Genomic DNA, 26,209 nt, shown 5'->3' on the forward strand with positions numbered 1-26,209 from the left:
TAATACAACATATACTGAAACACATTCTTACAGTCATATATAATAAATGCCTAATGAGAAATTCATAAATAAATAAAATATAGTCTTGTCACACTGCTGCATGAGTAAAATATATTTCTAAAGTAAAATGTGCAGTACTGTATATATATTGTGTGAAAGAAACAGTGACATCTAGTGTTCATTTTGCATATTGCAGGATGCATGTTAGGAATTATTTGCGTAATTTGTAGCACAATATCAGACAGACACATATTTAAAGCTCCAATTTTATTTGAAGAATAATAGATATTAATTTGAGAACTCTGGTGAGGCAGTTACAATTCACAGAGGAGATGGGTACAGAAGAGACACCAAAATAATTGTTCAATTTTATAGGAAACTGTCCTGAACTTAAAGGGATATTCATTTTTTTTTTCTTTCATGATTCAGATAGAGCATGCAATTTTAAGCAACTTTCTAATTTACTGCTGTTATTAATTTTTCTTTATTCTCTTGGTATCTTTATTTGAAAAAGCAGGAATGTAAGCTTAGGAGTTGGCCAGTTTTTGGTTCAGCACCTGGGTAGCGCTACATTCCACCAATCAGCAAGCTCTACCCAAGTGCTAAACCAAAAATGGTCCAACTCCTAAGCTTTCCAAATAAAGATGCCAAGAGAACGAAGAAAAATTGAAAATAGGATAAATTAGAAAGTTGCTTAAAATTACATGCTCTATCTGAATCATGAATCATATCCCATTAACAGTGGATAAGAATTTGTTGGGGTGGATCAAGAGGTAGCAGAAATGTTTACAAGGGTGTGTGAGGGAGTGACGCTCTGCAGACAATTTTTTGAAAGATAGAATTCCAGGGGTTGTAATGCTCTGTGTAAGTTATCAGCATTAGAAAATGTTCTGCAGGAGAGATTTGGAGAGGTGGTGCGATGTTCTGCGTGGGATGGTGTGATGATCTTCAGGATCACTTGTTGCATTGTACACAGCCACTAGAGGAGTAATCCCAGTGGAAGCCAATGGCATCGATGACTGAGCCAGAGCTACCGCTTAAGAAGCGCAGCACCGTGTTGGGGTACAGGGGCACAGCATTGAAGCTGGTTCCATAATCTTTACCGAAGGCGAAATGACGCCCCTTGTTAGTGACAAACACCAGACGGCGGAGGTACCAGGAATATTTCCCAGAGACCTGGATCACAGATTCTCCAGGGTGCAGGAATATCTCCTCCTGGTCTCCAGAAGAGCCACCCTGGTACTGAGACCAGCTTGTGCCATAACGAACCTGCAGCCTGTACAGATACAAAGACAGAACACAATGAGAATTTATTAGGCCCTTCACAAAGATCAATCAGTCTCATTACACAGTAACCTATCTGGTTGTATAAAAACCTTTAAATATGTTAAATAGAATCTATAGGTTAATTACATAAATGTAATGTCCATATGTTAACAAGTGTTTGTGTTTCTCATTGGAAAACTGCAATTTTATATTGCCCCAAAGTTTATAGAATGAGAGTTGTATTCTAACTTAGAAAGTGGGGTAAAGAGAACAAAAACGGTAATAAGTCTGTGCTCACTATAGTGGAGTAGAAGTGTGTGTTAAAACGTAAAAAGATACTGATACACTTAGTTGAAAGATACAACTGAAATTAAGTTTACACACAAACAAAATCATTGTTATGCAGGTAATATAAACAGAATCATTTAAAACATAACTTTGAATAGGTTAATATTGATTCAAATAATGAAATGCAATTAATTTACATTAACATTCAAAGACAAGTTAAAATATGTTGAGTGAGCCTGTAAAATTAAAGTAGTAATAGCTTCTCTGTTATATACTTATACTGTATATATATATATATATATATATATACACTGTATATACTGTATGTTACAAGCATTAAATCATTGTGGATACATTGTCACAGGTTGTTAGCAAGGTTCTATATATACTCCTATCTGGAGGTATCAAGCATAGAAACAATGCTGATCTTAGACTAAGCTCCTTCAATCCGGGAGCTCAATTGCATTTACCACTGTCTAATATTGCAAAGACACCATAGCTAACAGGCTGGTTATGATTATAATACTCAGGCTAAGCTCAAGCAGGTTTAAAAGGGGAAATAAGTACTCCCTGTGTGGCACCCCTGACGTGCGTTTCGCTTCTTCAAAGGGGGATTCATTGCCAACAACCTTTGACAATATATCCACAATGATTTAATGCTTGTAACATATAGATATATGAATATTGAACAGAGAAGCTATTACTACTTTAATTTTTACAGGCTCTCTCAATGTATTTTTAACTTGTCTTTGAATGTTAATGTAAATGTGAAAGGATTGCATTTCATTATTTGAATCGATATTAACCTATTAAAGGTTATGTTTTAAATGATTCTGTTTATATTACCTGCATAACAATGGTTCAGTTTGTGTGTAAACTTACATTCAGTTTAATCTTTTATTCTAACTTCTTAACTGCTTTAATGCTCCTATAGTATTGTAGGACTATCCTTCTTTCGCATCTCTGCAATGTGTGTCTCTACTGTTCATTTATATCTGTTTGCTTTTTCTCTATTTCTCTATCTATCTATCTATCTATCTATCTATCTATCTATCTATCTATCATCTGTATATCTTTCAATCTATCTATCATCTATCTGTTTGTCTATCTATCTATCTATCTATATATATATCTATCTATCTATGTATCTATCCATTTGCCTAGCTGTCTATTTAATTGTTTCTCAATTCCAGTCTTTAAGGAATACTAACAAGCAAGTTAATAACCGTTCACTGATCAGCTGATCATTTCACCTGTGCTGTAGTTCAGATATCCTGAAAATCTGTCCTGTTAGTGTGCCCTGAGGACTAGAATGGGATCTATCTATAACGCTGCATTCAGTTCATCCTACTGCTGCCATCACATGCTGTCTTGTTTGCGTCCTCACTCTGGGCCTGATTAACAAAGACTTGGCAGCAGGAACGTGAAATCACACAATAACTTTATAAGCACCGTATTATAATATAGAAGTCTCTCCACATCCCAAACCCCACTCAGCGAGATAAACAGATCTCAGCTACAATTTGCATTTTTAAAACGATTTGAGGGAACTTGCAGTACTGACAAGATATCTAGATAATATGTCCAGACCAGAGAGCTTTAGATATCCGGGCTCTCTGATTGTTCTTAAAGCATATGATGACCCTATGTTGTCCGAGCATGTTAATTTAAAGGGACATGAAACACTAATCTATATATTTGTTTCATGATTTCCAATTTACTTTATATTATCTAATTTGCTTTATTCTATTGGTATCCGTAGTTGGAAAGCATACCTAGGTAGGCTCAGAAGTTGCTGATTGGTGGGTGCACATATCTGCCTCATGTTATTGGCTCACCCATGAGCCTTGCTTTTTCTTTAACAAAGGATACTGAGAGAATGAAGCAAACTAGATAATAGAAGTCAATTTGAAAGTTGTTTACAGGTGTGTTATCTGTCGGAATTATGAAATAAAAATGTAATGTCCCTTTAAGAAAAAAGAAAAAGTTATTCCAGTCTCTGTTTCTAAAAATGGAAATGTATTGCTTCATTTCCCGGTCCAAGGAAAAAGGACACAGTTCAGATCAGCATCGGTCCTTAGTCCCGCAGGTCTGAAATGGTTTTGGACCTTGATATGAAGCAATAAAGCCCCTTTTTTAAAGACAGAGGCTGGAATCACCTTTCCTTAACAAGCTGTGTGTGCTGTTTTCCACCACTGATTTTGTAATCATGTCATGTTAAGGCTAGCGACCCTGCAGTGCTATGTGTTTAACCTTTACAAAGGGGTTAAACACAAAGTAGATGTACCTGCTTGGGATCTGCTGGTCCCAGGTGGAAATCAGCATCACTAGTTGCACAACTAGTGCTACTGATTTGATTAGTGTCAGTCTCCCCTCAAAACAAGCAGTGTTCTGCAAGTCCCAAGCGGTACTTCTACTATGTGTTTGCAGGGGTTAAACACATAACGTTGCAGGGTTGCTAGCATTAAAAGTATGTGATAAAAAAGAGCGCATGTAATTTTTTGACTATAATGGCCCTTTAAAGGGATATGAAACCCAAACATTTTATTTCATGATTCAGATGGGCTGGCTCTTAAGTGTCCGTCCCTGCTTTTCAACAAAAGATACCAAAAGAATGAAGAAAAAAATTAACATAGAAGTACATTAGAAACGTGTTTAAAATCGCATGCTCTGTTTCTGGAGCACTATGTGGCAGCAGTTTTGCAAGAATGTAACCATTTGCAAGAACACTAGAGGGCAGCACTATTTCCTGTCATATAGTGCTCCACATGCTACCTAGGTATCTCTTCAACAAAGAATATCATGGGAACAAAGCTAATTTGATAATAGAAGTAAAAAGAAAGCTTTTTAAACATTGTATGCTCTGTCTGAATCATAAAATATATTTTTTGAGTTTCATATCCCTTATATATATTCAGCATCATGGACAGTGGTTGCCCAAACATTTAGAATAATTAAAGGGTCAGGAAACCCCAACATTTTCTTTCATGATTTGGATAGAACATACAATTTATAACAACTTTCCAATTTACTTTTATTATCAAATTTGCTTCATTCTCTTGTTATCCTTTGCTTAAGGAACAGCATTGCACTACTGGCAGTTAGCTGATCACATCTATTTAGCCAATCACAAGAGACAAATGTATGAAGGCACCAATCAGCAGCTAGCTCCCACTAGTGTGGGATATGTGCGTATTCTTTTTCAACATGGGATCTCAAGAGAACAAAGCACATTTGAAAACTGAAGTGAATTTAAAGGTGTCTTAAAATGACCTGCTCTATCGGAATCATGCAAATTTAATTTTGTCTTTCCTATCCCTTTAATGAAAGATGGGTGGGAGTTTGTTTGAATCCTCATATAGAAGAAGATATAAATGCAGACCAATACAAACAGTGGTGAATATAGGTACTTCTATGGTAATCCTTACCCTGTAATGTAGTTACGGTTCCCACGGATCCTCAGGGCAGTGATTGGTCCATCCAGCTGGTTCCCAGACTGTGAGAAACGCTTTCCTCCACCTCCACCATATTCACCAGAGTAGGAAGAGCTGCGCTGTTGGGCTGGAGAAGGGGCAGAAAGGATTGTAAGTTAGGGTGTGAGAGAGTGAAGGGTGGCAGGAGGAGAAAGGGGAGAGACAAAGAGAAACAGAAAGAGGAGGGACAATGAGAGAGTGAGAGAGGGAAGCAAGAGGGACAATGAGAGAGGGAAGCAAGAGGGACAATGAGAGAGTGAGAGAGAGAAGCAAGAGGGACAATGAGAGAGTGAGAGAGGGAAGCAAGAGGGACAATGAGAGAGTGAGAGAGAGAAGCAAGAGGGACAATGAGAGAGTGAGAGAGAGAAGCAAGAGGGACAATGAGAGAGTGAGAGAGAGAAGCAAGAGGGGCAATGAGAGAGTGAGAGAGGGAAGTAAGAGGGGCAATGAGAGAGTGAGAGCGGGAAGCAAGAGGGACAATGAGAGAGTGAGAGAGGGAAGTAAGAGGCACAATGAGAGAGTGAGAGAGGGAAGCAAGAGGGACAATGTGTGAGAGAGAGAGAGAGAGAGAGAGAGAGAGAGAGAGAGAGAGAGAGAGAGAGAGGGAAGTAAGAGGGACAATGAGAGAGTGAGAGAGGGAAGTAAGAGGCACAATGAGAGAGTGAGAGAGGGAAGCAAGAGGGACAATGAGAGAGTGAGAGAGGGAAGCAAGAGGGACAATGAGAGAGTGAGAGAGGGAAGCAAGAGGGACAATGAGAGAGTGAGAGAGGGAAGTAAGAGGCACAATGAGAGAGTGAGAGAGGGAAGCAAGAGGGACAATGTGTGAGAGAGAGAGAGAGAGAGAGAGAGAGAGAGAGAGAGGGAAGTAAGAGGGACAATGAGAGAGTGAGAGAGGGAAGTAAGAGGCACAGTGAGAGAGGGAAGCAAGAGGGACAATGAGAGAGTGAGAGAGGGAAGCAAGAGGGACAATGTGTGAGAGAGAGAGAGAGGGAAGTAAGAGGGACAATGAGAGAGTGAGAGAGGGAAGTAAGAGGCACAATGAGAGAGTGAGAGAGGGAAGCAAGAGGGACAATGAGAGAGTGAGAGAGAGAAGCAAGAGGGACAATGAGAGAGTGAGAGAGGGAAGTAAGAGGGACAATGAGAGAGTGAGAGAGGGAAGCAAGAGGGACAATGAGAGAGTGAGAGAGGGAAGCAAGAGGGACAATGTGTGAGAGAGAGAGAGAGAGAGAGAGAGAGAGAGAGGGAAGTAAGAGGGACAATGAGAGAGTGAGAGAGGGAAGTAAGAGGCACAATGAGAGAGTGAGAGAGGGAAGCAAGAGGGACAATGAGAGAGTGAGAGAGAGAAGCAAGAGGGACAATGAGAGAGTGAGAGAGGGAAGTAAGAGGGACAATGAGAGAGTGAGAGAGGGAAGCAAGAGGGACAATGAGAGAGTGAGAGAGGGAAGTAAGAGGGACAATGAGAGAGTGAGAGAGGGAAGCAAGAGGGACAATGAGAGAGTGAGAGAGGGAAGTAAGAGGGACAATGAAAGAGTGAGAGAGGGAAGCAAGAGGGAAAATGAGAGAGTGAGAGAGGGAAGTAAGAGGGATAATGTGTGTGAGAGAGAGAGAGAGAGAGAGAGAGAGGGAAGCAAGAGGGACAATGAGAGAGTGAGAGAGGGAAGTAAGAGGGACAATGAGAGAGTGAGAGAGGGACAATGAGAGAGTGAGAGAGGGAAGCAAGAGGGACAATGAGAGAGTGAGAGAGGGAAGCAAGAGGGACAATGAGAGAGGGACAGCGAGAGAGTGAGAGAGGGAAGCAAGAGGGACAATGAGAGAGTGAGAGAGGGAAGTAAGAGGGACAATGAGAGAGTGAGAGAGGGAAGCAAGAGGGACAATGAGAGAGTGAGAGAGGGAAGTAAGAGGGACAATGAAAGAGTGAGAGAGGGAAGCAAGAGGGAAAATGAGAGAGTGAGAGAGGGAAGTAAGAGGGATAATGTGTGTGAGAGAGAGAGAGAGAGAGAGAGAGAGAGAGAGAGAGAGAGAGAGAGAGAGAGAGAGAGAGAGAGAGGGAAGCAAGAGGGACAATGAGAGAGTGAGAGAGGGAAGTAAGAGGGACAATGAGAGAGTGAGAGAGGGACAATGAGAGAGTGAGAGAGGGAAGCAAGAGGGACAATGAGAGAGTGAGAGAGGGAAGCAAGAGGGACAATGAGAGAGGGACAGCGAGAGAGTGAGAGAGGGAAGCAAGAGGGACAATGAGAGAGGTAAGCAAGAGGGACAGCAAGAGAGTGAGAGAGGGAAGCAAGAGGGACAATGAGAGAGTGAGAGAGAGAAGCAAGAGGGACAATGAGAGAGTGAGAGAGGGAAGTAAGAGGCACAATGAGAGAGTGAGAGAGGGAAGCAAGAGGGACAATGAGAGAGTGAGAGAGAGAAGCAAGAGGGACAATGAGAGAGTGAGAGAGGGAAGTAAGAGGGACAATGAGAGAGTGAGAGAGGGAAGCAAGAGGGACAATGAGAGAGTGAGAGAGTGAAGTAAGAGGGACAATGAGAGAGTGAGAGAGGGAAGTAAGAGGGACAATGAAAGAGTGAGAGAGGGAAGCAGGGAAAATGAGAGAGTGAGAGAGGGAAGTAAGAGGGATAATGTGTGTGTGAGAGAGAGAGAGAGAGAGAGAGAGAGAGAGGGAAGCAAGAGGGACAATGAGAGAGTGAGAGAGGGAAGTAAGAGGGACAATGAGAGAGTGAGAGAGGGACAATGAGAGAGTGAGAGAGGGAAGCAAGAGGGACAATGAGAGAGTGAGAGAGGGAAGCAAGAGGGACAATGAGAGAGGGACAGCGAGAGAGTGAGAGAGGGAAGCAAGAGGGACAATGAGAGAGGGAAGCAAGAGGGACAGCGAGAGAGTGAGAGAGGGAAGCAAGAGGGACAATGAGAGAGTGAGAGAGGGAAGTAAGAGGGACAATGAGAGAGTGAGAGAGGGAAGTAAGAGGGACAATGAGAGAGTGAGAGAGGGAAGCAAGAGGGACAATGAGAGAGTGAGAGAGGGAAGTAAGAGGGACAATGAGAGAGTGAGAGAGAAAAGCAAGAGGGACAATGAGAGAGTGAGAGAGGGAAGTAAGAGGGACAGCGAGAGAGTGAGAGAGGGAAGCAAGAGGGACAATGAGAGAGGGAAGTAAGAGGGACAATGAGAGAGTGAGAGAGGGAAGTAAGAGGAGCAATGAGAGAGTGAAAGAGGGAAGCAAGAGGGACAATGAGAGAGTGAGAGAGGGAAGCAAGAGGGACAATGAGAGAGTGAGAGAGGGAAGCAAGAGGGACAATGAGAGAGTGAGAGAGGGAAGCAAGAGGGACAATGAGAGAGTGAGAGAGGGAAGTAAGAGGGACAATGAGAGAGTGAGAGAGGGAAGCAAGAGGGACAATGAGAGAGTGAGAGAGGGAAGCAAGAGGGACAATGAGAGAGTGAGAGAGGGAAGCAAGAGGGACAATGAGAGAGTGAGAGAGGGAAGCAAGAGGGACAATGAGAGAGTGAGAGAGGGAAGCAAGAGGGACAATGAGAGAGTGAGAGAGGGAAGCAAGAGGGACAATGAGAGAGTGAGAGAGGGAAGTAAGAGGGGCAATTAGAGAGTGAGAGAGGGAAGTAAGAGGGGCAATGAATCAAAGAGGGAGATAGACAAGGGGGAGCAGTTAGAGAGTGAGAGATGGAAGCAAGAGGGACAATGAGAGAGTGAGAGAGGGAAGTAAGAGGGGCAATGAGAGAGTGAGAGAGGGAAGTAAGAGGGGCAATGAATCAAAGAGGGAGATAGACAAGGGGGAGCAGTTAGAGAGTGAGAGATGGAAGCAAGAGGGACAATGAGAGAGTGAGAGAGGGAAGTAAGAGGGACAATGAGAGAGGGAAGCAAGAGGGACAATGAGAGAGTGAGAGAGGGAAGTAAGAGGGACAATGAGAGAGTGAGAGAGGGAAGCAAGAGGGGCAATGAGAGAGTGAGAGAGGGAAGTAAGAGGGACAATGAGAGAGTGAGAGGGGGAAGTAAGAGGGACAATGAGAGAGGGAAGTAAGAGGGACAATGAGAGAGTGAGAGAGGGAAGCAAGAGGGACAATGAGAGAGTGAGAGAGGAAAGCAAGAGGGACAATGAGAGAGTGAGAGAGGAAAGCAAGAGCGACAATGAGAGAGTGAGAGAGGGAAGCAAGAGGGACAATGAGAGAGTGAGAGAGGGAAGCAAGAGGGACAATGAGAGAGTGAGAGAGGGAAGTAAGAGGGACAATGAGAGAGTGAGAGAGGGAAGCAAGAGGGACAGCGAGAGAGTGAGAGAGGGAAGCAAGAGGGGCAATGAGAGAGGGAAGTAAGAGGGACAATGAGAGAGTGAGAGAGGGAAGTAAGAGGGGCAATGAGAGAGTGAAAGAGGGAAGCAAGAGGGACAATGAGAGAGTGAGAGAGGGAAGCAAGAGGGACAATGAGAGAGGGAAGTAAGAGGGACAATGAGAGAGGGAAGTAAGAGGGGCAATGAGAGAGTGAAAGAGGGAAGCAAGAGGGACAATGAGAGAGTGAGAGAGGGAAGCACGAGGGACAATGAGAGAGGGAAGCAAGAGGGACAATGAGAGAGTGAGAGAGGGAAGTAAGAGGGACAATGAGAGAGTGAGAGAGGGAAGCAAGAGGGACAATGAGAGAGTGAGAGAGGGAAGCAAGAGGGACAATGAGAGAGTGAGAGAGGGAAGTAAGAGGGACAATGAGAGAGTGAGAGAGGGAAGTAAGAGGGATAATGAGAGAGGGAAGCAAGAGGGACAATGAGAGAGTGAGAGAGGGAAGCAAGAGGGACAATGAGAGAGTGAGAGAGGGAAGTAAGAGGGACAATGAGAGAGTGGGAGAGGGAAGCAAGAGAGACAATGAGAGAGTGAGAGAGGGAAGTAAGAGGGACAATGAGAGAGTGAGAGAGGGAAGTAAGAGGGGCAATGAGAGAGTGAGAGAGGGAAGCAAGAGGAACAATGAATCAAAGAGGGAGATAGACAAGGGGGAGCAGTTAGAGAGTGAGAGATGGAAGCAAGAGGGACAATGAGAGAGTGAGAGAGGGAAGTAAGAGGGGCAATGAGAGAGTGAGAGAGGGAAGGAAGAGGGGCAATGAATCAAAGAGGGAGATAGACAAGGGGGAGCAGTTAGAGAGTGAGAGATGGAAGCAAGAGGGACAATGAGAGAGTGAGAGAGGGAAGTAAGAGGGACAATGAGAGAGTGAGAGAGGGAAGCAAGAGGGACAATGAGAGAGGGAAGTAAGAGGGACAATGAGAGAGTGAGAGAGGGAAGCAAGAGGGACAATGAGAGAGTGAGAGAGGGAAACAAGAGGGACAATGAGAGAGTGAGAGAGGGAAGCAAGAGGGACAATGAGAGAGTGAGAGAGGGAAGCAAGAGGGACAATGAGAGAGCGAAGCAAGAGGGACAATGAGAGAGTGAGAGAGGGAAGCAAGAGGGATAATGAGAGAGTGAGAGAGGGAAGTAAGAGGGACAATGAGAGAGTGAGAGAGGGAAGTAAGAGGGGCAATGAGAGAGTGAGAGAGGGAAGTAAGAGGGGCAATGAATCAAAGAGGGAGATAGACAAGGGGGAGCAGTTAGAGAGTGAGAGATGGAAGCAAGAGGGACAATGAGAGAGTGAGAGAGGGAAGTAAGAGGGACAATGAGAGAGTGAGAGAGGGAAGCAAGAGGGACAATGAGAGAGTGAGAGAGGGAAGCAAGAGGGACAATGAGAGAGTGAGAGAGGGAAGTAAGAGGGACAATGAGAGAGTGAGAGAGGGAAGCAAGAGGGACAATGAGAGAGTGAGAGAGGGAAGCAAGAGGGACAATTAGAGAGGTAAGCAAGAGGGACAATGAGAGAGTGAGAGAGGGAAGCAAGAGGGACAATGAGAGAGTGAGAGAGGGAAGCAAGAGGGACAATGAGAGAGTGAGAGAGGGAAGTAAGAGGGACAATGAGAGAGTGAGAGAGGGAAGCAAGAGGGACAATGAGAGAGTGAGAGAGGGAAGTAAGAGGGACAATGAGAGAGTGAGAGAGGGAAGTAAGAGGGACAATGAGAGAGTGAGAGAGGGAAGTAATAGGGACAATGAGAAAGTGAGAGAGGGAAGTAAGAGGGACAATGAGAGAGTGAGAGAGGGAAGCAAGAGGGACAATGAGAGAGTGAGAGAGGGAAGCAAGAGGGACAATGAGAGAGTGAGAGAGGGAAGCAAGAGGGACAATGAGAGAGTGAGAGAGGGAAGCAAGAGGGACAATGAGAGAGTGAGAGAGGGAAGCAAGAGGGACAATGAGAGAGTGAGAGAGGGAGATCGACAAGGGGGAGCAGTTAGAGAGTAAGAGAGAAGGGGGGTAGTGTTAGAGGAAAATTAAAGGGACAGTCTACTTGAAATGTTTTATTGTTTAAAATAAAATAGATAATCCCTTTATTACCCATCCCCAGTTTTGCAGAACCAGCACAGTTATATTAATACACTTTTTACCTCTGTGATTACCTGGTATCTAAGCCTCTGCAGACTGCCCCTTATCTCATTGCTATTTACTGGCTTGCATTTTAGCCAATCAGTGCTGACTCATAAATAACTCCACAGAGGTGAGCACAATGTTATCTACTTGGCACACATGAACTAGCGCGGAGATAAGAGGCAGCTTAGAAATTAGCCTTCAACAAAGAATATCAAAAGAACAAATCACATTTGATCATAAAAGTAAATTGAAAAGTTTAATTTTGACTTTACAGTCTCTTTAAGGCTAAATTTCTGTGATAAATCATAAAGCCAATTTGAGTGGTTTGCACTAATCCTTAGTCTCTATATACTTCCAAAATTACAGGGTCTTGCACAATGCCCTTTCCTGATTCAACCAGAACATGTAAATTTAAAGGGACAGTCTAGTCAAAAATAAACCTTTATGATTCAGATAGGGCATGCAATTTTTTAACAACTTTTCAATTTACTTTTATCATCAAATTTGCTTTGTTCACTTTATATTTTTTGTTGAAAAGTATAACTAGGTAGGCTCAGGAGCAGGAATGCACTACTGGTGGCTAGCTACTGATTGGTGGCTGCCCAAATAAGCCTCTTGTGATTGGTTCACCTGATGTGTTCAGCTAGCTCCCAGTATTGTATTGCTGCCTCTTCAACATAGGATACCAAGAGAATGAAGCTGTGACAGACCCTTCTGTCAGGACTGAAGGAGTTAATTGTGTTTAGCTAAGAATCTAATTTCTAAAGACAGGTTTTCTGGCCTCAGCTATTGTGTGCTATAATTACATTTAAGTAATAAACAGGCCATTGTTTAATCACCCTCAGAGAGCAGACGCTAGGTGATAAGACAAGCCAAATGTGTTTAAGTTGTTATCTGCCTAAGTAAAGTATTTAAGTAATGTAATTCTACTGTTTCATAAAAGGGCGTCTTCCCCTTTTTATCTAAATGTACAAGAGTCTTTCAACCCCCCCATCTGGGGAAAAACCTGTATAAATACTAGGCATCTAGCCTTTAATAAATGTCATTCTGTTTTAAACCTGAAACTGGCTGGGTTGTGAATTGCTGATTCCCTATGCAGGACATTGTTCATCTGGTATTAACCCTTGGTACACTGTTGGTACCGTAACAATTGGTGGCAAGCGACGGAATGAACCTTATCGCCCAGAAGAGCAACTACACAAGCCAGTAACCTCAGGAAGAGGGGGATTATTACAATACTGACTAAGATGGAAAAGAGAAAAGTAAATTTTGCAGCTTTTAAAAACTTCCTGGAAACAGAAGGAGAGATTGATGGGTACCTTGTGGATTTTGAGAGGCAATGTGCACTACACAAGGTACCCATAGAGGACTGGGTCACGATATTATCTGGAAAATTATCCGGCCGGGCCAGAGAGGCTTTTCGGGCCATTCCAGATGAGGAAGTCAGGGATTATAATACTGTAAAAGAGGCTCTGCTCTCCAGGTATGCGGTTACACCGGAGGCATACCGGAGGCGGTTCAGAGAAACTGTTAAATTAGCTGGAGATTCCTACCTTGAGTGGTCATGTAAGGTGCACCGCACAGCAGCTCACTGGATAGCGGGGTGCCAAGCCATATCTGGGGAAGAGGTGCTGCAGCTATTCCTGTTGGAACATTGCTTCGACAAGTTACCCGCAGGAGTTCGAGAGTGGGTTCGGGACCGTAAACCCTCCACCCTGCAGGAAGCGGCTCGCTTGGCAGATGAGTTTACGGATGCCCGCAAACTGGACACTGCTACCACTAAGCCCCCTGCTAGAGTGGAGTACAGACCCCCAGTCACCCCAGCAGCTGCCAGTTACCAAACCCCGGCGCACCGCTATACCACACGGCCTCCGGCCACGAACTACCCTCAGAGAGCCTGGTTCAATTCGCGGTGCTACTCACAACCTATTCGGTGCTTTAGATGTAAGCAACTAGGGCACAAAAGACCAGAGTGTCCCCTAAACGCAGCAAAGCAAGCGCAGTCCTGGAGAAGACACGCCGGCGGAATCCCACGTAATCCTCAGCCTGCGGCCCGCTACGTAGAGGCGCAAGAATGCTGGGGCAGCCTACATGAAGCAGACCCCGTGCAAGCTGCCCACCGGAATAACCGGCAACTGGTTAAAGTGAATGGGAAGAAGGTCAGTGGTCTACGGGATACTGGTGCTACCATGACCTTGCTTCAAAAGAACTTGGTGTCTGAGAAACAGTACACTGGAGACACTGTGGCTGTGAGGGTAGCAGGGGGCGATGTGTTCAGCCTACCTGTTGCCAGGGTACATTTGGATTGGGGAGTGGGCGCTAGACCTGTGAATGTGGGGGTCAAGAAGGACTTACCTGCTGATGTTCTTCTTGGAAATGACTTGGCCCCCCTTGTTTCTGCCTACGCTCCTATGGGTCCCGCTGATGTTAACTCTGTGACTACCCGTGCCCAGATCCGTGCAGCAGAGACTGACCCCCCTGCTGCTAAGCCCCAGGACGCTGAGCTCAGTAAATCTCTATCCGCTATTGATACGTGGAAGTCCCGTTACAATGCGCTGATGAAGGAGAAGAGGAGCGCAGAGGAAAAAGCACGTTTAGAACGTGAATCTCTGCTAGACAAGCTGCACCGACAGACTGCAGAAAACACCAGCTTGAGAGTGGAACATGAAACCTTAAAGACAAACTTAGCGACACTTGAGGAGAAGCTGACGCTGGCTCATAGTGAGGTGCAGCAACTCAAGGGCACCCTATGTCAGTATGAAGGGATTGTGGATACCTATAAAGAGCAGGTACAGAAAACTCGTAAAGAAGCTGATGGGATTTTGAAGGACTGTTTGGCCCTGGTCTGGGCACTGAGGAAGTTGAACCCTTCTTTGTATGGACAGGAATTCTCTCTCATAACGGGAATCCAGATGGATTGTCCTGGCAAACTGACATGCCTACCACCTCCTAGTCCGGTCATCCCCAGGTTGACCCGCCAAAGGGTCAAGCCGGGTCTGCCGGAGTGTTCCACAAGGGGGGAGATATGTGACAGACCCTTCTGTCAGGACTGAAGGAGTTAATTGTGTTTAGCTAAGAATCTAATTTCTAAAGACAGGTTTTCTGGCCTCAGCTATTGTGTGCTATAATTACATTTAAGTAATAAACAGGCCATTGTTTAATCACCCTCAGAGAGCAGACGCTAGGTGATAAGACAAGCCAAATGTGTTTAAGTTGTTATCTGCCTAAGTAAAGTATTTAAGTAATGTAATTCTACTGTTTCATAAAAGGGCGTCTTCCCCTTTTTATCTAAATGTACAAGAGTCTTTCAACCCCCCCATCTGGGGTAAAACCTGTATAAATACTAGGCATCTAGCCTTTAATAAATGTCATTCTGTTTTAAACCTGAAACTGGCTGGGTTGTGAATTGCTGATTCCCTATGCAGGACATTGTTCATCTGGTATTAACCCTTGGTACACTGTTGGTACCGTAACAGAAGCAAATTTGATAATAGTAAATTGGAAACTTGTTTGAGATTGTATGTCCTAACTGAATCATTTCATTTAAAAAATCTGGGTTTTATGTCCCTTTAAATCTGGGATTTTTATACAATGTCATTGGAACAAAATCACCAATAAGAAACCTTTTAATAAAGTAGCATAAGCAGGGCTGGTGCTAGACTAATTGCGCCCTAGGCAAGACCAGCTACTTGCGTCCCCATCCTCCCACCAAAAAAATCATATTTTTTTTATACTATAATACACCTAAGTGTCATTACATGACCTGCTGGCCACCCAAATGCAGGAATGTAACTGATGGTAACTCACAAAACACAGTCCTTAACTCCTTGGCTTTTAGTGACATACAAAATATGGATTAAAGGGAAGCTCTAGTGCATATAATTATTAATAATAATAACAATGATTATAAACTTACAAAAATAGCCCTAAGTGAAATGGGATGCTTCCTGTTACTGCCCTTACTATTTGTGTGAGAGGAGCAGATAGGGTAATCTGGGGGATGTGTGATGATGTGGGTGTAGGGCAGGTATGGTGAGCAAGGGGCTGTGTGTGTGTAGGGCAGGTATGGTGAGCAAGGGGCTGTGTGTGTGAGAGGGAGAGGCAGGTATGGTGAGCAGGGGGCTGTGTGTGTGTAGGGCAGGTATGGTGAGCAAGGGGCTGTGTGTGTGTAGGGAAGGTATGGTGAGCAAGGGGCTGTGTGTGTGAGAGGGAGAGGCAGGTATGGTGAGCAGGGGGCTGTGTGTGTGTAGGGAAGGTATGGTGAGCAAGGGGCTGTGTGTGTGAGAGGGAGAGGCAGGTATGGTGAGCAGGGGGCTGTGTGTGTGTAGGGCAGGTATGGTGAGCAAGGGGCTGTGTGTGTGTAGGGAAGGTATGGTGAGCAGGGGGCTGTGTGTGAGAGGGAGAGGCAGGTATGGTGAGCAGGGGGCTGTGTGTGTGTGTAGGGCAGGTATGGTGAGCAAGGGGCTGTGTGTGTGTAGGGAAGGTATGGTGAGCAGGGGGCTGTGTGTGTGAGAGGGAGAGGCAGGTATGGTGAGCAGGGGGCTGTGTGTGTGAGAGGGAGAGGCAGGTATGGTGAGCAGGGGGCTGTGTGTGTGAGAGGGAGAGGCAGGTAGGGTGAGCAAGGGGCTGTGTGTGTGAGAGGGAGAGGCAGGTATGGTGAACAAGGGGCTGTGTGTGTGTGTGTGTAGGGCAGGTATGGTGAGCAAGGGGCTGTGTGTGTGAGAGGGAGAGGCAGGTATGGTGAGCAGGGGGCTGTGTGTGTGAGAGGGAGAGGCAGGTATGGTGAGCAAGGGGCTGTGTGTGAGAGGGAGAGGCAGGTATGGTGAGCAGGGGGCTGTGTGTGTGAGAGGGAGAGGCAGGTATGGTGAGCAGGGGGCTGTTTGTGTAAGAGGGGCGGCTAGGGTGAGCTGGGGGCTATGTGTGTAAGTGTGTGAGAGACAGGCAGATAGGGTGAGCTAGGGTCTGTGTGTTTGTGTTTACGGCAGGTAGGATGAGCAGGGGACTGTGTGAGAGGGAGAGGCAGATAGGGTGAGCTGGGGTCTGTGTGTATTACCTTGTATCTAATGCTTTGCAGACCGCCCCCTTATCTCAGTTCTTTAGACAGACTTTACTTTCAGCCAATCAGTGCTGACTCCATGGGAGTGAACACAATGTTATCTATATGGCACACATGAACTAGTGCTCTCTAGCTGAAAAAAAACTGTCAAAATGCACTGAGATAAGAGGAAACCTACAAGGGCTTAGACATTTGCATATGAGCCTACTAACCAAGAGAACAAAGCAAATTTGATGGTAAAAATAAAATGGAAAGTTGTTTAAAATGACATGCCCTATCTGAATCATGAAAGTTTAATTTTGACTAGACTGTCCCTTTAACCCTAATTCTGTGTGACAGAGCACTGGTTCCCAATCACAGGTGTACACATACGTTTTATTGCATACTAGTGTAGTATGGGGTGCCAGTCACATAAAAATAATACATCAGTGGATAAATGTTAAAAAGCAATGATTAAGCACTGGGTACATGTGTCACTCTTATACACTTGTGGGCTCTTTCATAAATCAAGTTGCCTGCTGTCCCATGTTTATGAACCATTTTTACTTTGTAGCCTCCTGAGAGCTCCCAACAACCCCATTAGAAATCTTCTTCAATACCCCCAAAGTAACTCCCATCAATTAGTCCCCATACAAACCCCCACACACTGTGACCCTACAAGGAGTCCTCACCAATAAAGGACATTTACATTACCAATAATAGACTTTAAGCACTATCCGAGTATTCTGCATGTAAGGCAGGTAGAGAAAGAAGAAGGCAGCCTTCTGTAGCAGCAGCTAAAAGCACTCATGCATAAAAATGCAGTATTGGGCTACCAATTGGGTAGCCTGCAAACTTTATTTATGCCAGACGGTTTCCCCCTAAAACCCTACACCAGAAGATTGTTCCTACAACTTCAATTTATACCAATAATATGCCCAAAAAGGTGTGACGGTGAGTTACATGGTCCCCATTAAGTATAACCTATTCACTGTGCGGGTTGCTAGGGGCCAAATAATCAGGGCACAGGCAGAACCATGTATCCTTATTAGGGATGATACAACAAGCAACTACAAGTCACTGACATTTTAACCTTGGTGTGCATCACTTTGTACGTCTTTAAATCTCCCGCCCCAGAGCAGATTGGGAAGAGCACATTTGCCTAGTACGTTTCATGTGACAATGACTTGCTCCCCCCCCATAAACACAATAAGTGGTTCTGACTGATCTTTCAGCCCTGCTATGCAGTAGCCACCGCTGTCCATTGGTTCCAGGGATGAGCTGCAGGGAGCTGACACAGGAGGCTTTGGGGTACAGGAGCTGACCAGCTTGGAAGAACAGCAGTCACGTTTTTGACACTGCACTACACTCATGCTAACATTCTTAGGAATTGTACTGGGAGGCATGTAGCGCAGGAAGTGAAACGCATGTGCGGTGCATATTTTTTCCTCAGACAGCTGACAAAACATCACTTGCGTTCACTAGTCTGAGGTGTTCGCTCTTCTGATAGTCTGAGAGTCTGGGGAACCCAGGTCAGGACCGTCTGCACCCTAGGCTGCTGCCTAGATTGCCTAGTGGGAGCACCCACCCTGAGTATAAGTATAAATACTTTCTGTGCTATAATCTGATTAGGGATATAGAAATCCTACACACAAAGGGGGATATTTATCAAAGGTCTGTCGGACCTGATCCGACAGTGCGGATCAGGTCCGACAGACCTCGCTGAATGCAGAGAGCAATACGCTCTCCGTATTCAGCATTGCTCCAGCAGCTTTTGTGAGCTGCTGGTGCAACGCCGCCCCCTGCAGATTTGCGGCCAATCGGCCACCAGCAGGGGGTGTCAATCAACTCGATCGTATTGGATCGAGCTGAATTGTGGTGATCTCAGGTTATGGAGCAGCAGTCTTCTTCTGGTGTTTCTGGCGAACCTGAAGGCTCACCAGAAACACAGGTCTTCAAGCTCAGTACGGAGCTTGATAGATATGCCCCATTGTATGCAGTAGTCATAATGGTGATTAGGTTAAATATCTCATGCAGTAGTCATAATGGTGATAAGGTTAAATATCTCCTGCAGTAGTCATAATGGTGATAAGGTTAAATATCTCCTGCAGTAGTCATAATGGTAATAAGGTTAAATATCTTCTTCAGTAGTCATAATGGTGATAAGGTTAAATATCTCCTGCAGTAGTCATAATGGTGATTAAGTTAAATATCTCTAGAGGTAGTCATAATGGTGATTAGGTTAAATATCTTCTGCAGTAGTCATAATGGTGATTAGGTTAAATATCTTCTGCAGTAGTCATAATGGTGATTAGGTTAAATATCTCCTGCAGTAGTCATAATGGTGATAAGGTTAAATATCTTCTGCAGTAGTCATAATGGTGATAAGGTTAAATATCTCCTGCAGTAGTCATAATGGTGATAAGGTTAAATATCTCCTGCAGTAGTTATAATGGTGATAAGGTTAAATATATCCTGCAGTAGTCATAATGGTGATAAGGTTAAATATATCCTGCAGTAGTCATAATGGTGAAAAGGTTAAATATATCCTGCAGTAGTCATAATGGTGGTTAGGTTAATTATCTTTTTTTGCAGTAGTCATAATGGTGATAAGGTTAAATATCTCCTGCAGTAGTCCTAATGGTGATTAGGTTAAATATCTCCTGCAGTAGTCATAATGGTGATAAGGTTAAATATCTCCTGCAGTAGTCATAATGGTGAAAAGGTTAAATATCTCCTGCAGTAGTCATAATGGTGAAAAGGTTAAATATCTCCTGCAGTAGTCATAATGGTGATAAGGTTAAATATCTCCTGCAGTAGTCATAATGGTGATAAGGTTAAATATATTCTGCAGTAGTCAAAATGGTGATAAGGTTAAATATCTCCTGCAGTAGTTGGTCCAATAGCTGTATAAACTATTTTTAGACTAGAGTTTATCAGGTGTGCAGGATTACACGGGTGCTCTCGGATAAGCGTAAGGATAGTAACTACAGAGTTGATATCAGCTATCTCAGCTATGAATGTGTTTGTACAACATTATAACTAGCAGTGAGAGACGCCCAGCGATGTTATTGAAATATTATGGGAAACTGAGAATATCTAACAGCTGAACTAAATGAGATCCAAAGTGCTGTGAGAGACTCCATGTGTGATATACAAAGAGGTCACACATGGGATCATCTGTAAGAAAGGAAGATATGTCTGTACAAGGAGTGAGGTCACAGAGACATTAGCTATGAGTGTGAGAGTGAGTCATACAGACATTAGCTTTGAGTAGGAGAGTGGGGTCATACAGACATTGGCTATGAGTGGGAGAGTGGGAGAGTGGGAGAGTGGGGTCCTACAGACATTATCTATGAGTGGGGTCATACAGACATTAGCTATGAGTGGGAGAGTGGGGTCATACAAACATTTGCTATGAGTGGGGTCATACAGACATTAGACATGAGAGGGAGAGTGGGGTCATACAGACATTTGCTATGAGTGTGAGTGGGGTCATACAGACATTATATATGAGAGGGAGAGTGGGGTCATACAGACATTTGCTATGAGTGTGAGTGGGGTCATACAGACATTTACTATTAATGGGGTCATACAGACATTAGCTATGAGTGTGAGAGTGGGGTCATACAGACATTAGCTATGAGAGGGAGAGTGGGGTCATACAGACATTAGGTATGAGTGTGAGAGTGGGGTCATACAGACATTAACTATGAGTGGGAGAGTGGGGTCATACAGACATTAGCTATGAGTGGGGTCATACAGACAGCTATGAGTGGTAGAGTGGGGTTGATCAGACATTACCTATGAGTGGGAGAGTGGGGTCATATAGACATTAGCTATGAGTGGGAGAGTGGGATCATACAGACATTAGCTATGAGTGGGAGAGTGGGGTCATACAGACATTAGCTATGAGTGGGAGAGTGGGGTCATACAGACATTACCTATGAGTGGGAGAGTGGGGTCATACATACATTAGCTATGAGTGGGAGAGTGGGGTCATACATGCATTAGATATGAGTGGGAGAGTAGGGTCATACAGACATTAGCTATGAGTTGGAGAGTGGGGTCATACAGGCATTAGCTATGAGTGGGAGAGTGGAGTCATACAGACATTAGCTATGATGGGAGAGTGGGGTCATACAGACATTAGCTATGAGAGGGAGAGTGGGGTCATACAGACATTAGGTATGAGTGTGAGAGTGGGGTCATACAGACATTAACTATGAGTGGGAGAGTGGGGTCATACAGACATTAGCTATGAGTGGGGTCATACAGACAGCTATGACTGGTAGAGTGGGGTTGATCAGACATTAGCTATGAGTGGGAGAGTGGGGTCATATAGACATTAGCTATGAGTGGGAGAGTGGGATCATACAGACATTAGCTATGAGTGGGAGAGTGGGGTCATACAGACATTACCTATGAGTGGGAGAGTGGGGTCATACATACATTAGCTATGAGTGGGAGAGTGGGGTCATACATGCATTAGATATGAGTGGGAGAGTAGGGTCATACAGACATTAGCTATGAGTTGGAGAGTGGGGTCATACAGGCATTAGCTATGAGTGGGAGAGTGGAGTCATACAGACATTAGCTATGATGGGAGAGTGGGGTCATACAGACATTAGATATGAGTGGGAGGGTGGGGTCATACAGACATTAGCTATGAGTGATAGAGTGGGATCATACGGACATTAGATATGAGTGGGAGAGTGGGGTCATACAGACATTAGCTATTAGTGGGAGAGTGGGGTCATAGATACATTAGCTATGAGTGGGAGAGTGGGGTCATATAGACATTAGCTATTAGTGGGAGAGTTGGGTCATACAGACATTAGCTATGAGTGGGAGAGTGGGGTCATATAGACAGTAGCTATGAGTAGGAGAATAAGCTCATACAGGCATTAACTATTAGTGGGGTCATACAGACATTAGCTATGAGTGGGAGAGTGGGGTCATACAGACATTAGCTATGAGTGGGAGAGTGGGGTCATACAGACATTAGTTATGAGTGTGAGAGTGGGGTCATACAGAAATTAGCTATGAGTGGGAGAGTGGGGTCATACAGACATTAGCTATGAGTAGGAGAGTGAGCTCATACAGACATTAGCTATTAGTGGGGTCATACAGACATTAGCTATGAGTAGGAGAATGAGCTCATACAGACATTAGCTATTAGTGGGGTCATACAGACATTAGCTATGAGTGGGAGAGTGGGGTCATACAGACATTAGCTATGAGTAGGAGAGTGAGCTCATACAGACATTAGCTATTAGTGGGGTCATACAGACATTAGCTATGAGTTTGAGAGTGGGGTCATACAGACATTAGTTATGAGTGGGAGAGTGGGGTCATACAGACATTAGTTATGAGTTTGAGAGTGGGGTCATACAGACATTAGTTATGAGTGGGAGAGTGAGGTCATACAGACATTAGCTATGAGTAGGAGAGTGAGCTCATACAGATATTAGCTATGAGTGGGGTCATACAGACATTAGCTATGAGTAGGAGAATGAGCTCATACATACATTAGCTATTAGTGGGGTCATACAGACATTAGCTATGAGTGGGAGAGTGGGGTCATACAGACATTAGCTATGAATAGGAGAGTGAGCTCATACAGACATTAGCTATTAGTGGGGTCATACAGACATTAGCTATGAGTTTGAGAGTGGGGTCATACAGACATTAGTTATGAGTGGGAGAGTGGGGTCATACAGACATTAGTTATGAGTTTGAGAGTGGGGTCATACAGACATTAGTTATGAGTGGGGGAGTGAGGTCATACAGACATTAGCTATGAGTAGGAGAGTGAGCTCATACAGATATTAGCTATGAGTGGGGTCATACAGACATTAGCTATGAGTGGGAGAGTGGGGTCATACAGACATTAGCTATGAGTAGGAGATTGAGCTCATATAGACATTAGCTATTAGTGGGGTCATACAGACATTAGCTATGAGTGGGAGAGTGGGGTCATACAGACATTAACTATGAGTGTGAGAGTGGGGTCATACAGACATTAGCTATGAGTGGGAGAGTAGGGTCATACAGACATTAGCTATGAGTAGGAGAGTGGGGTCATACAGACATTAGCTATGAGTGGGAGAGTGGGGTCATACAAATATTAGCTATGAGTAGGGTCATGCAGACATTAGCTATGAGTGGGAGAGTGGGATCATACAGACAATAGCTATGAGTGGGGTCATACAGACATTAGCTATGAATGGGAGAATAGGGACATACAGACATTAAATATGAGTGGGAGAGTGGGGTAATACAAACATTAGCTATGAGTGTGAGAGTGGGGTCATACAAACATTAGCTATGAGTGGGAGAGTGGGGTCATACAGACAAACAGACATTAGCTATGAGTGTGAGAGTGGGGTCATACAGACATTAGCTATGAGTGTTAGAGTGGGGTCATACAGACATTAGCTATGAGTGGGAGAGAAGGGTCATACAGACATTAGCTATGAGTAGGAGAGTGGGGTCATACAGATATTAGCTATGAGTGGGAGAGTGGGGTCATACAAACATTAGCTATGAGTGGGAGAGTGGGGTCATACAGACATTAGCTATGAGTGTGAGAGTGGGGTCATACAGACATTAGATATGAGTGGGAGAGTAGGGTCATACAGACATTAGCTATGAGTAGGAGAGTGGGGTCATACAGACATTAGCTATGAGTGGGAGAGTGGGGTCATACAGATATTAGCTATGAGTAGGGTCATGCAGACATTAGCTATGAGGGGGAGAGTGGGGTCATACAGACAATAGCTATGAGTGGGGTCATACAGACATTAGCTATGAGTGGGAGAGTAGGGTCATACAGACATTAAATATGAGTGGGAGAGTGGGGTAATACAAACATTAGCTATGAGTGGGGTCATACAGACATTAGCTATGAGTGGGAGAGTAGAGTCATACAGACATTAGATATGAGTGGGAGAGTGGGGTCATACAGACATTAGCTATGAGTGGGAGAGTGGGGTCATTCAGACATTAGCTATGAGTGGGGTCATACAGACATAAGCTATGAGTGGCAGAGTGGGGTCATTCAGACATTAGCTATGAGTGTGAGAGTGGGTTCATATAGACATTAGCTATGAGTGGGAGAGTAGGGCCATACAGACATTAGCTATGAGTGGGAGAGTAGGGCCATACATACATACATTAGCTATGAGTGGGAGAGTGGGGTCATACATGCATTATATATGAGTGGGAGAGTAGGGTCATACAGACATTAGCTATGAGTGGGAGAGTGGGGTCATACAGGCATTAGCTATGAGTGGGAAAGTGGAGTCATACAGACATTAGCTATGATGGGATAGTGGGGTCATACAGACATTAGATATGAGTGGGAGGGTGGGGTCATACAGACATTAACTATGAGTGGGAGAGTGGGATCATACGGACATTAGATATGAGTGGGAGAGTGGGGTCCTACAGACATTAGCTATTAGTGGGAGAGTGGGGTCATAGATACATTAGCTATGAGTGGGGTCATATAGACAGTAGCTATGAGTAGGAGAGTGAGCTCGTACAGGCATTAACTATTAGTGGGGTCATACAGACATTAGTTATGAGTAGGAGAGTGGGGTCATACAGACATTAGCTATGAGTGGGAGAGTGGGGTCATACAGATATTAGCTATGAGTAGGGTCATGCAGACATTAGCTATGAGTGGGAGAGTGGGGTCATACAGACATTAGCTATGAGTAGGAGAGTGAGCTCATACAGATATTAGCTATGAGTGGGGTCATACAGACATTAGCTATGAGTGGGAGAGTGGGGTCATACAGACACTAGCTATGCGTGGGAGAGTGGGGTCATACAGACATTAGCTATGAATGGGATAGTGGGGTCATACAGACATTAGCTGTGAATGGGGTCATACAGACATTAGCTATGAGTGGGAGAGTGGGGTCATACAGACATTAGCTATGAGTGGGAGAGTGGGGTCATACAGACATTAGCTATGAGTGAGAGAGTGGGGTCATACAGACATTAGCTATGAGTGGGAGAGTGGGGTCATACAGACATTAGCTATGAGTGGGAGAGTGGGGTCATACAGACATTAGCTATGAGTGGGGTTATACAGACATTAGCTATGAGTGGGGTCATACAGACATTAGCTATGAGTGGGGTCATACAGACATTAGCTATGAGTGGGGTCATACAGGCATTAGATATGAGTAGGAGAGTGGGGTCATACAGACATTAGCTATGAGTGGGAGAGTGGGGTCATACAGACATTAGCTATGAGTGGGAGAGTGGGGTCATACAGACATTAGCTATGAGTGGGAGAGTGGGGTCATACAAACATTAGCTATGAGTGAGGTCACACAGACATTAGCTATGAGTTGGAGAGTGGGGTCATACAAACATTAGCTATGAGTGAGGTCACACAGACATTAGCTATGAGTGGGGTCATACAGTCATTATCTATGAGTAGGAGAGTGGGGTCATACAGTCATTATCTATGAGTAGGAGAGTGGGGTCATACAGACTTTAGCTATGAGTGGGAGAGTAGGGTTTATACAGACATTAGCTATGAGTAGTACAGTGGGGTCATACAGTCATTATCTATGAGTAGGAGAGTGGGGTCATACAGACTTTAGCTATGAGTGGGAGAGTAGGGTTTATACAGACATTAGATATGAGTAGGAGAGTGGGGTCATACAGGCATTAGCTATTGATGGGAGAGTGGGGTCATACAGACATTAGCTATGAGTGGGAGAGTGGGGTCATACAGACATTAGATATGAGTAGTACAGTGGGGTCATACAGACATTAGCTATGAGTGGGAGAGTGGGGTCACACAGGTGTAGGTCAGGATTAAGGATTTTCTTACCTGCAGCGATGCAGAATACACTGAGCACGATCCAGAGTAACATTCTGCAGAGGAATACAGAGCAGTACACAGTGACAACAGGCCCACAGTGCGTCACAACACAAAATCTTATTGCCACTGAATAGCATAACACCCCTGTGCCTGTGCAGATCATCTCACCATTAAAGGGACATCCCGGTCAAAATTGAAATGCACATATATTTACTATATTGCTGAATAGAAACATATTTGCAATATACATGTATTGGCAAAAATGCTTCTAGTAAAAGTTATAACTTTTTGATTGTGAACATTTTTCTCTGCACGTGCATGTGAAGCATAGCTAGATATTGTCAGCGCACCAGCATTTTAAATACTGCAGCTGCTCAGAGAACCAGGGGGACTTGTATCATATCAGCAATTAACAAATTGAGTCATTACCAGATGGTACAAGCATATTAGGCCCTGTGAGCAAGTGTTTTATTTAAAATGCTGGTGCACGGTGCATACTTAAATACTCATTTGAAACAGCTATACTTTTATTAGAAGCATTTTTGCTACTACATGTATATTACACAAATGCTTCTATTCAAAACTGAAATTCATCCATGTGGATTTCAATTTTGGCTGGAAGGTCCCTTTAATTAGCCTTGTAGCATTTTACTGGGATGCTCCCTGCAGAGTAAATGTCCCCCATAAAACACCCACCTTACAACCATAAACCTCACATATACCCACCTACTGTTACACCACTCACCCACTAGTACCGTGCCCCCAATAGATAATAAGATGCCAGTAGAGAGGCGATTAGACCCTTTACCTGATTGTTGGGGACCAGGTGTCTGGGATGGAGCAGTGACCGTGGCCTCTATAAGTACTGCAGT

General features: G+C 44.3%; 1 protein-coding gene across 1 annotated transcript; it reads right to left on the minus strand.

Annotated features, from left to right (window-relative positions):
• Positions 1-252: 252 nt before the first annotated feature.
• Positions 253-26,209, minus strand: ZG16 (zymogen granule protein 16). The gene is made up of 4 exons (XM_053694448.1): positions 26,146-26,209; positions 25,347-25,390; positions 4,983-5,115; positions 253-1,276 (listed from the first exon to the last, which is right to left on the minus strand). Exons 2-4 carry the CDS (start codon positions 25,387-25,389, stop codon positions 955-957), a joined length of 498 nt encoding a protein of 165 aa, XP_053550423.1. The 5' UTR covers position 25,390; positions 26,146-26,209; the 3' UTR covers positions 253-954.

This window comes from Bombina bombina, chromosome 11 (genome assembly GCF_027579735.1).
Source record: "Bombina bombina isolate aBomBom1 chromosome 11, aBomBom1.pri, whole genome shotgun sequence".
Lineage (NCBI taxonomy): Eukaryota > Metazoa > Chordata > Amphibia > Anura > Bombinatoridae > Bombina > Bombina bombina.

Excerpts from the sequence above, each read along its gene's own strand:
- ZG16 (XM_053694448.1), bottom strand. The coding sequence starts at position 25,389 with ATGTTACTCTGGATCGTGCTCAGTGTATTCTGCATCGCTGCAG. Across the intron at positions 5,116-25,346 it reads TGTATTCTGCATCGCTGCAG|CCCAACAGCGCAGCTCTTCC; the intron begins GTAAGAAAATCC and ends CCCCTTCTCCAG. Across the intron at positions 1,277-4,982 it reads AACCGTAACTACATTACAGG|GCTGCAGGTTCGTTATGGCA; the intron begins GTAAGGATTACC and ends GTATCTGTACAG.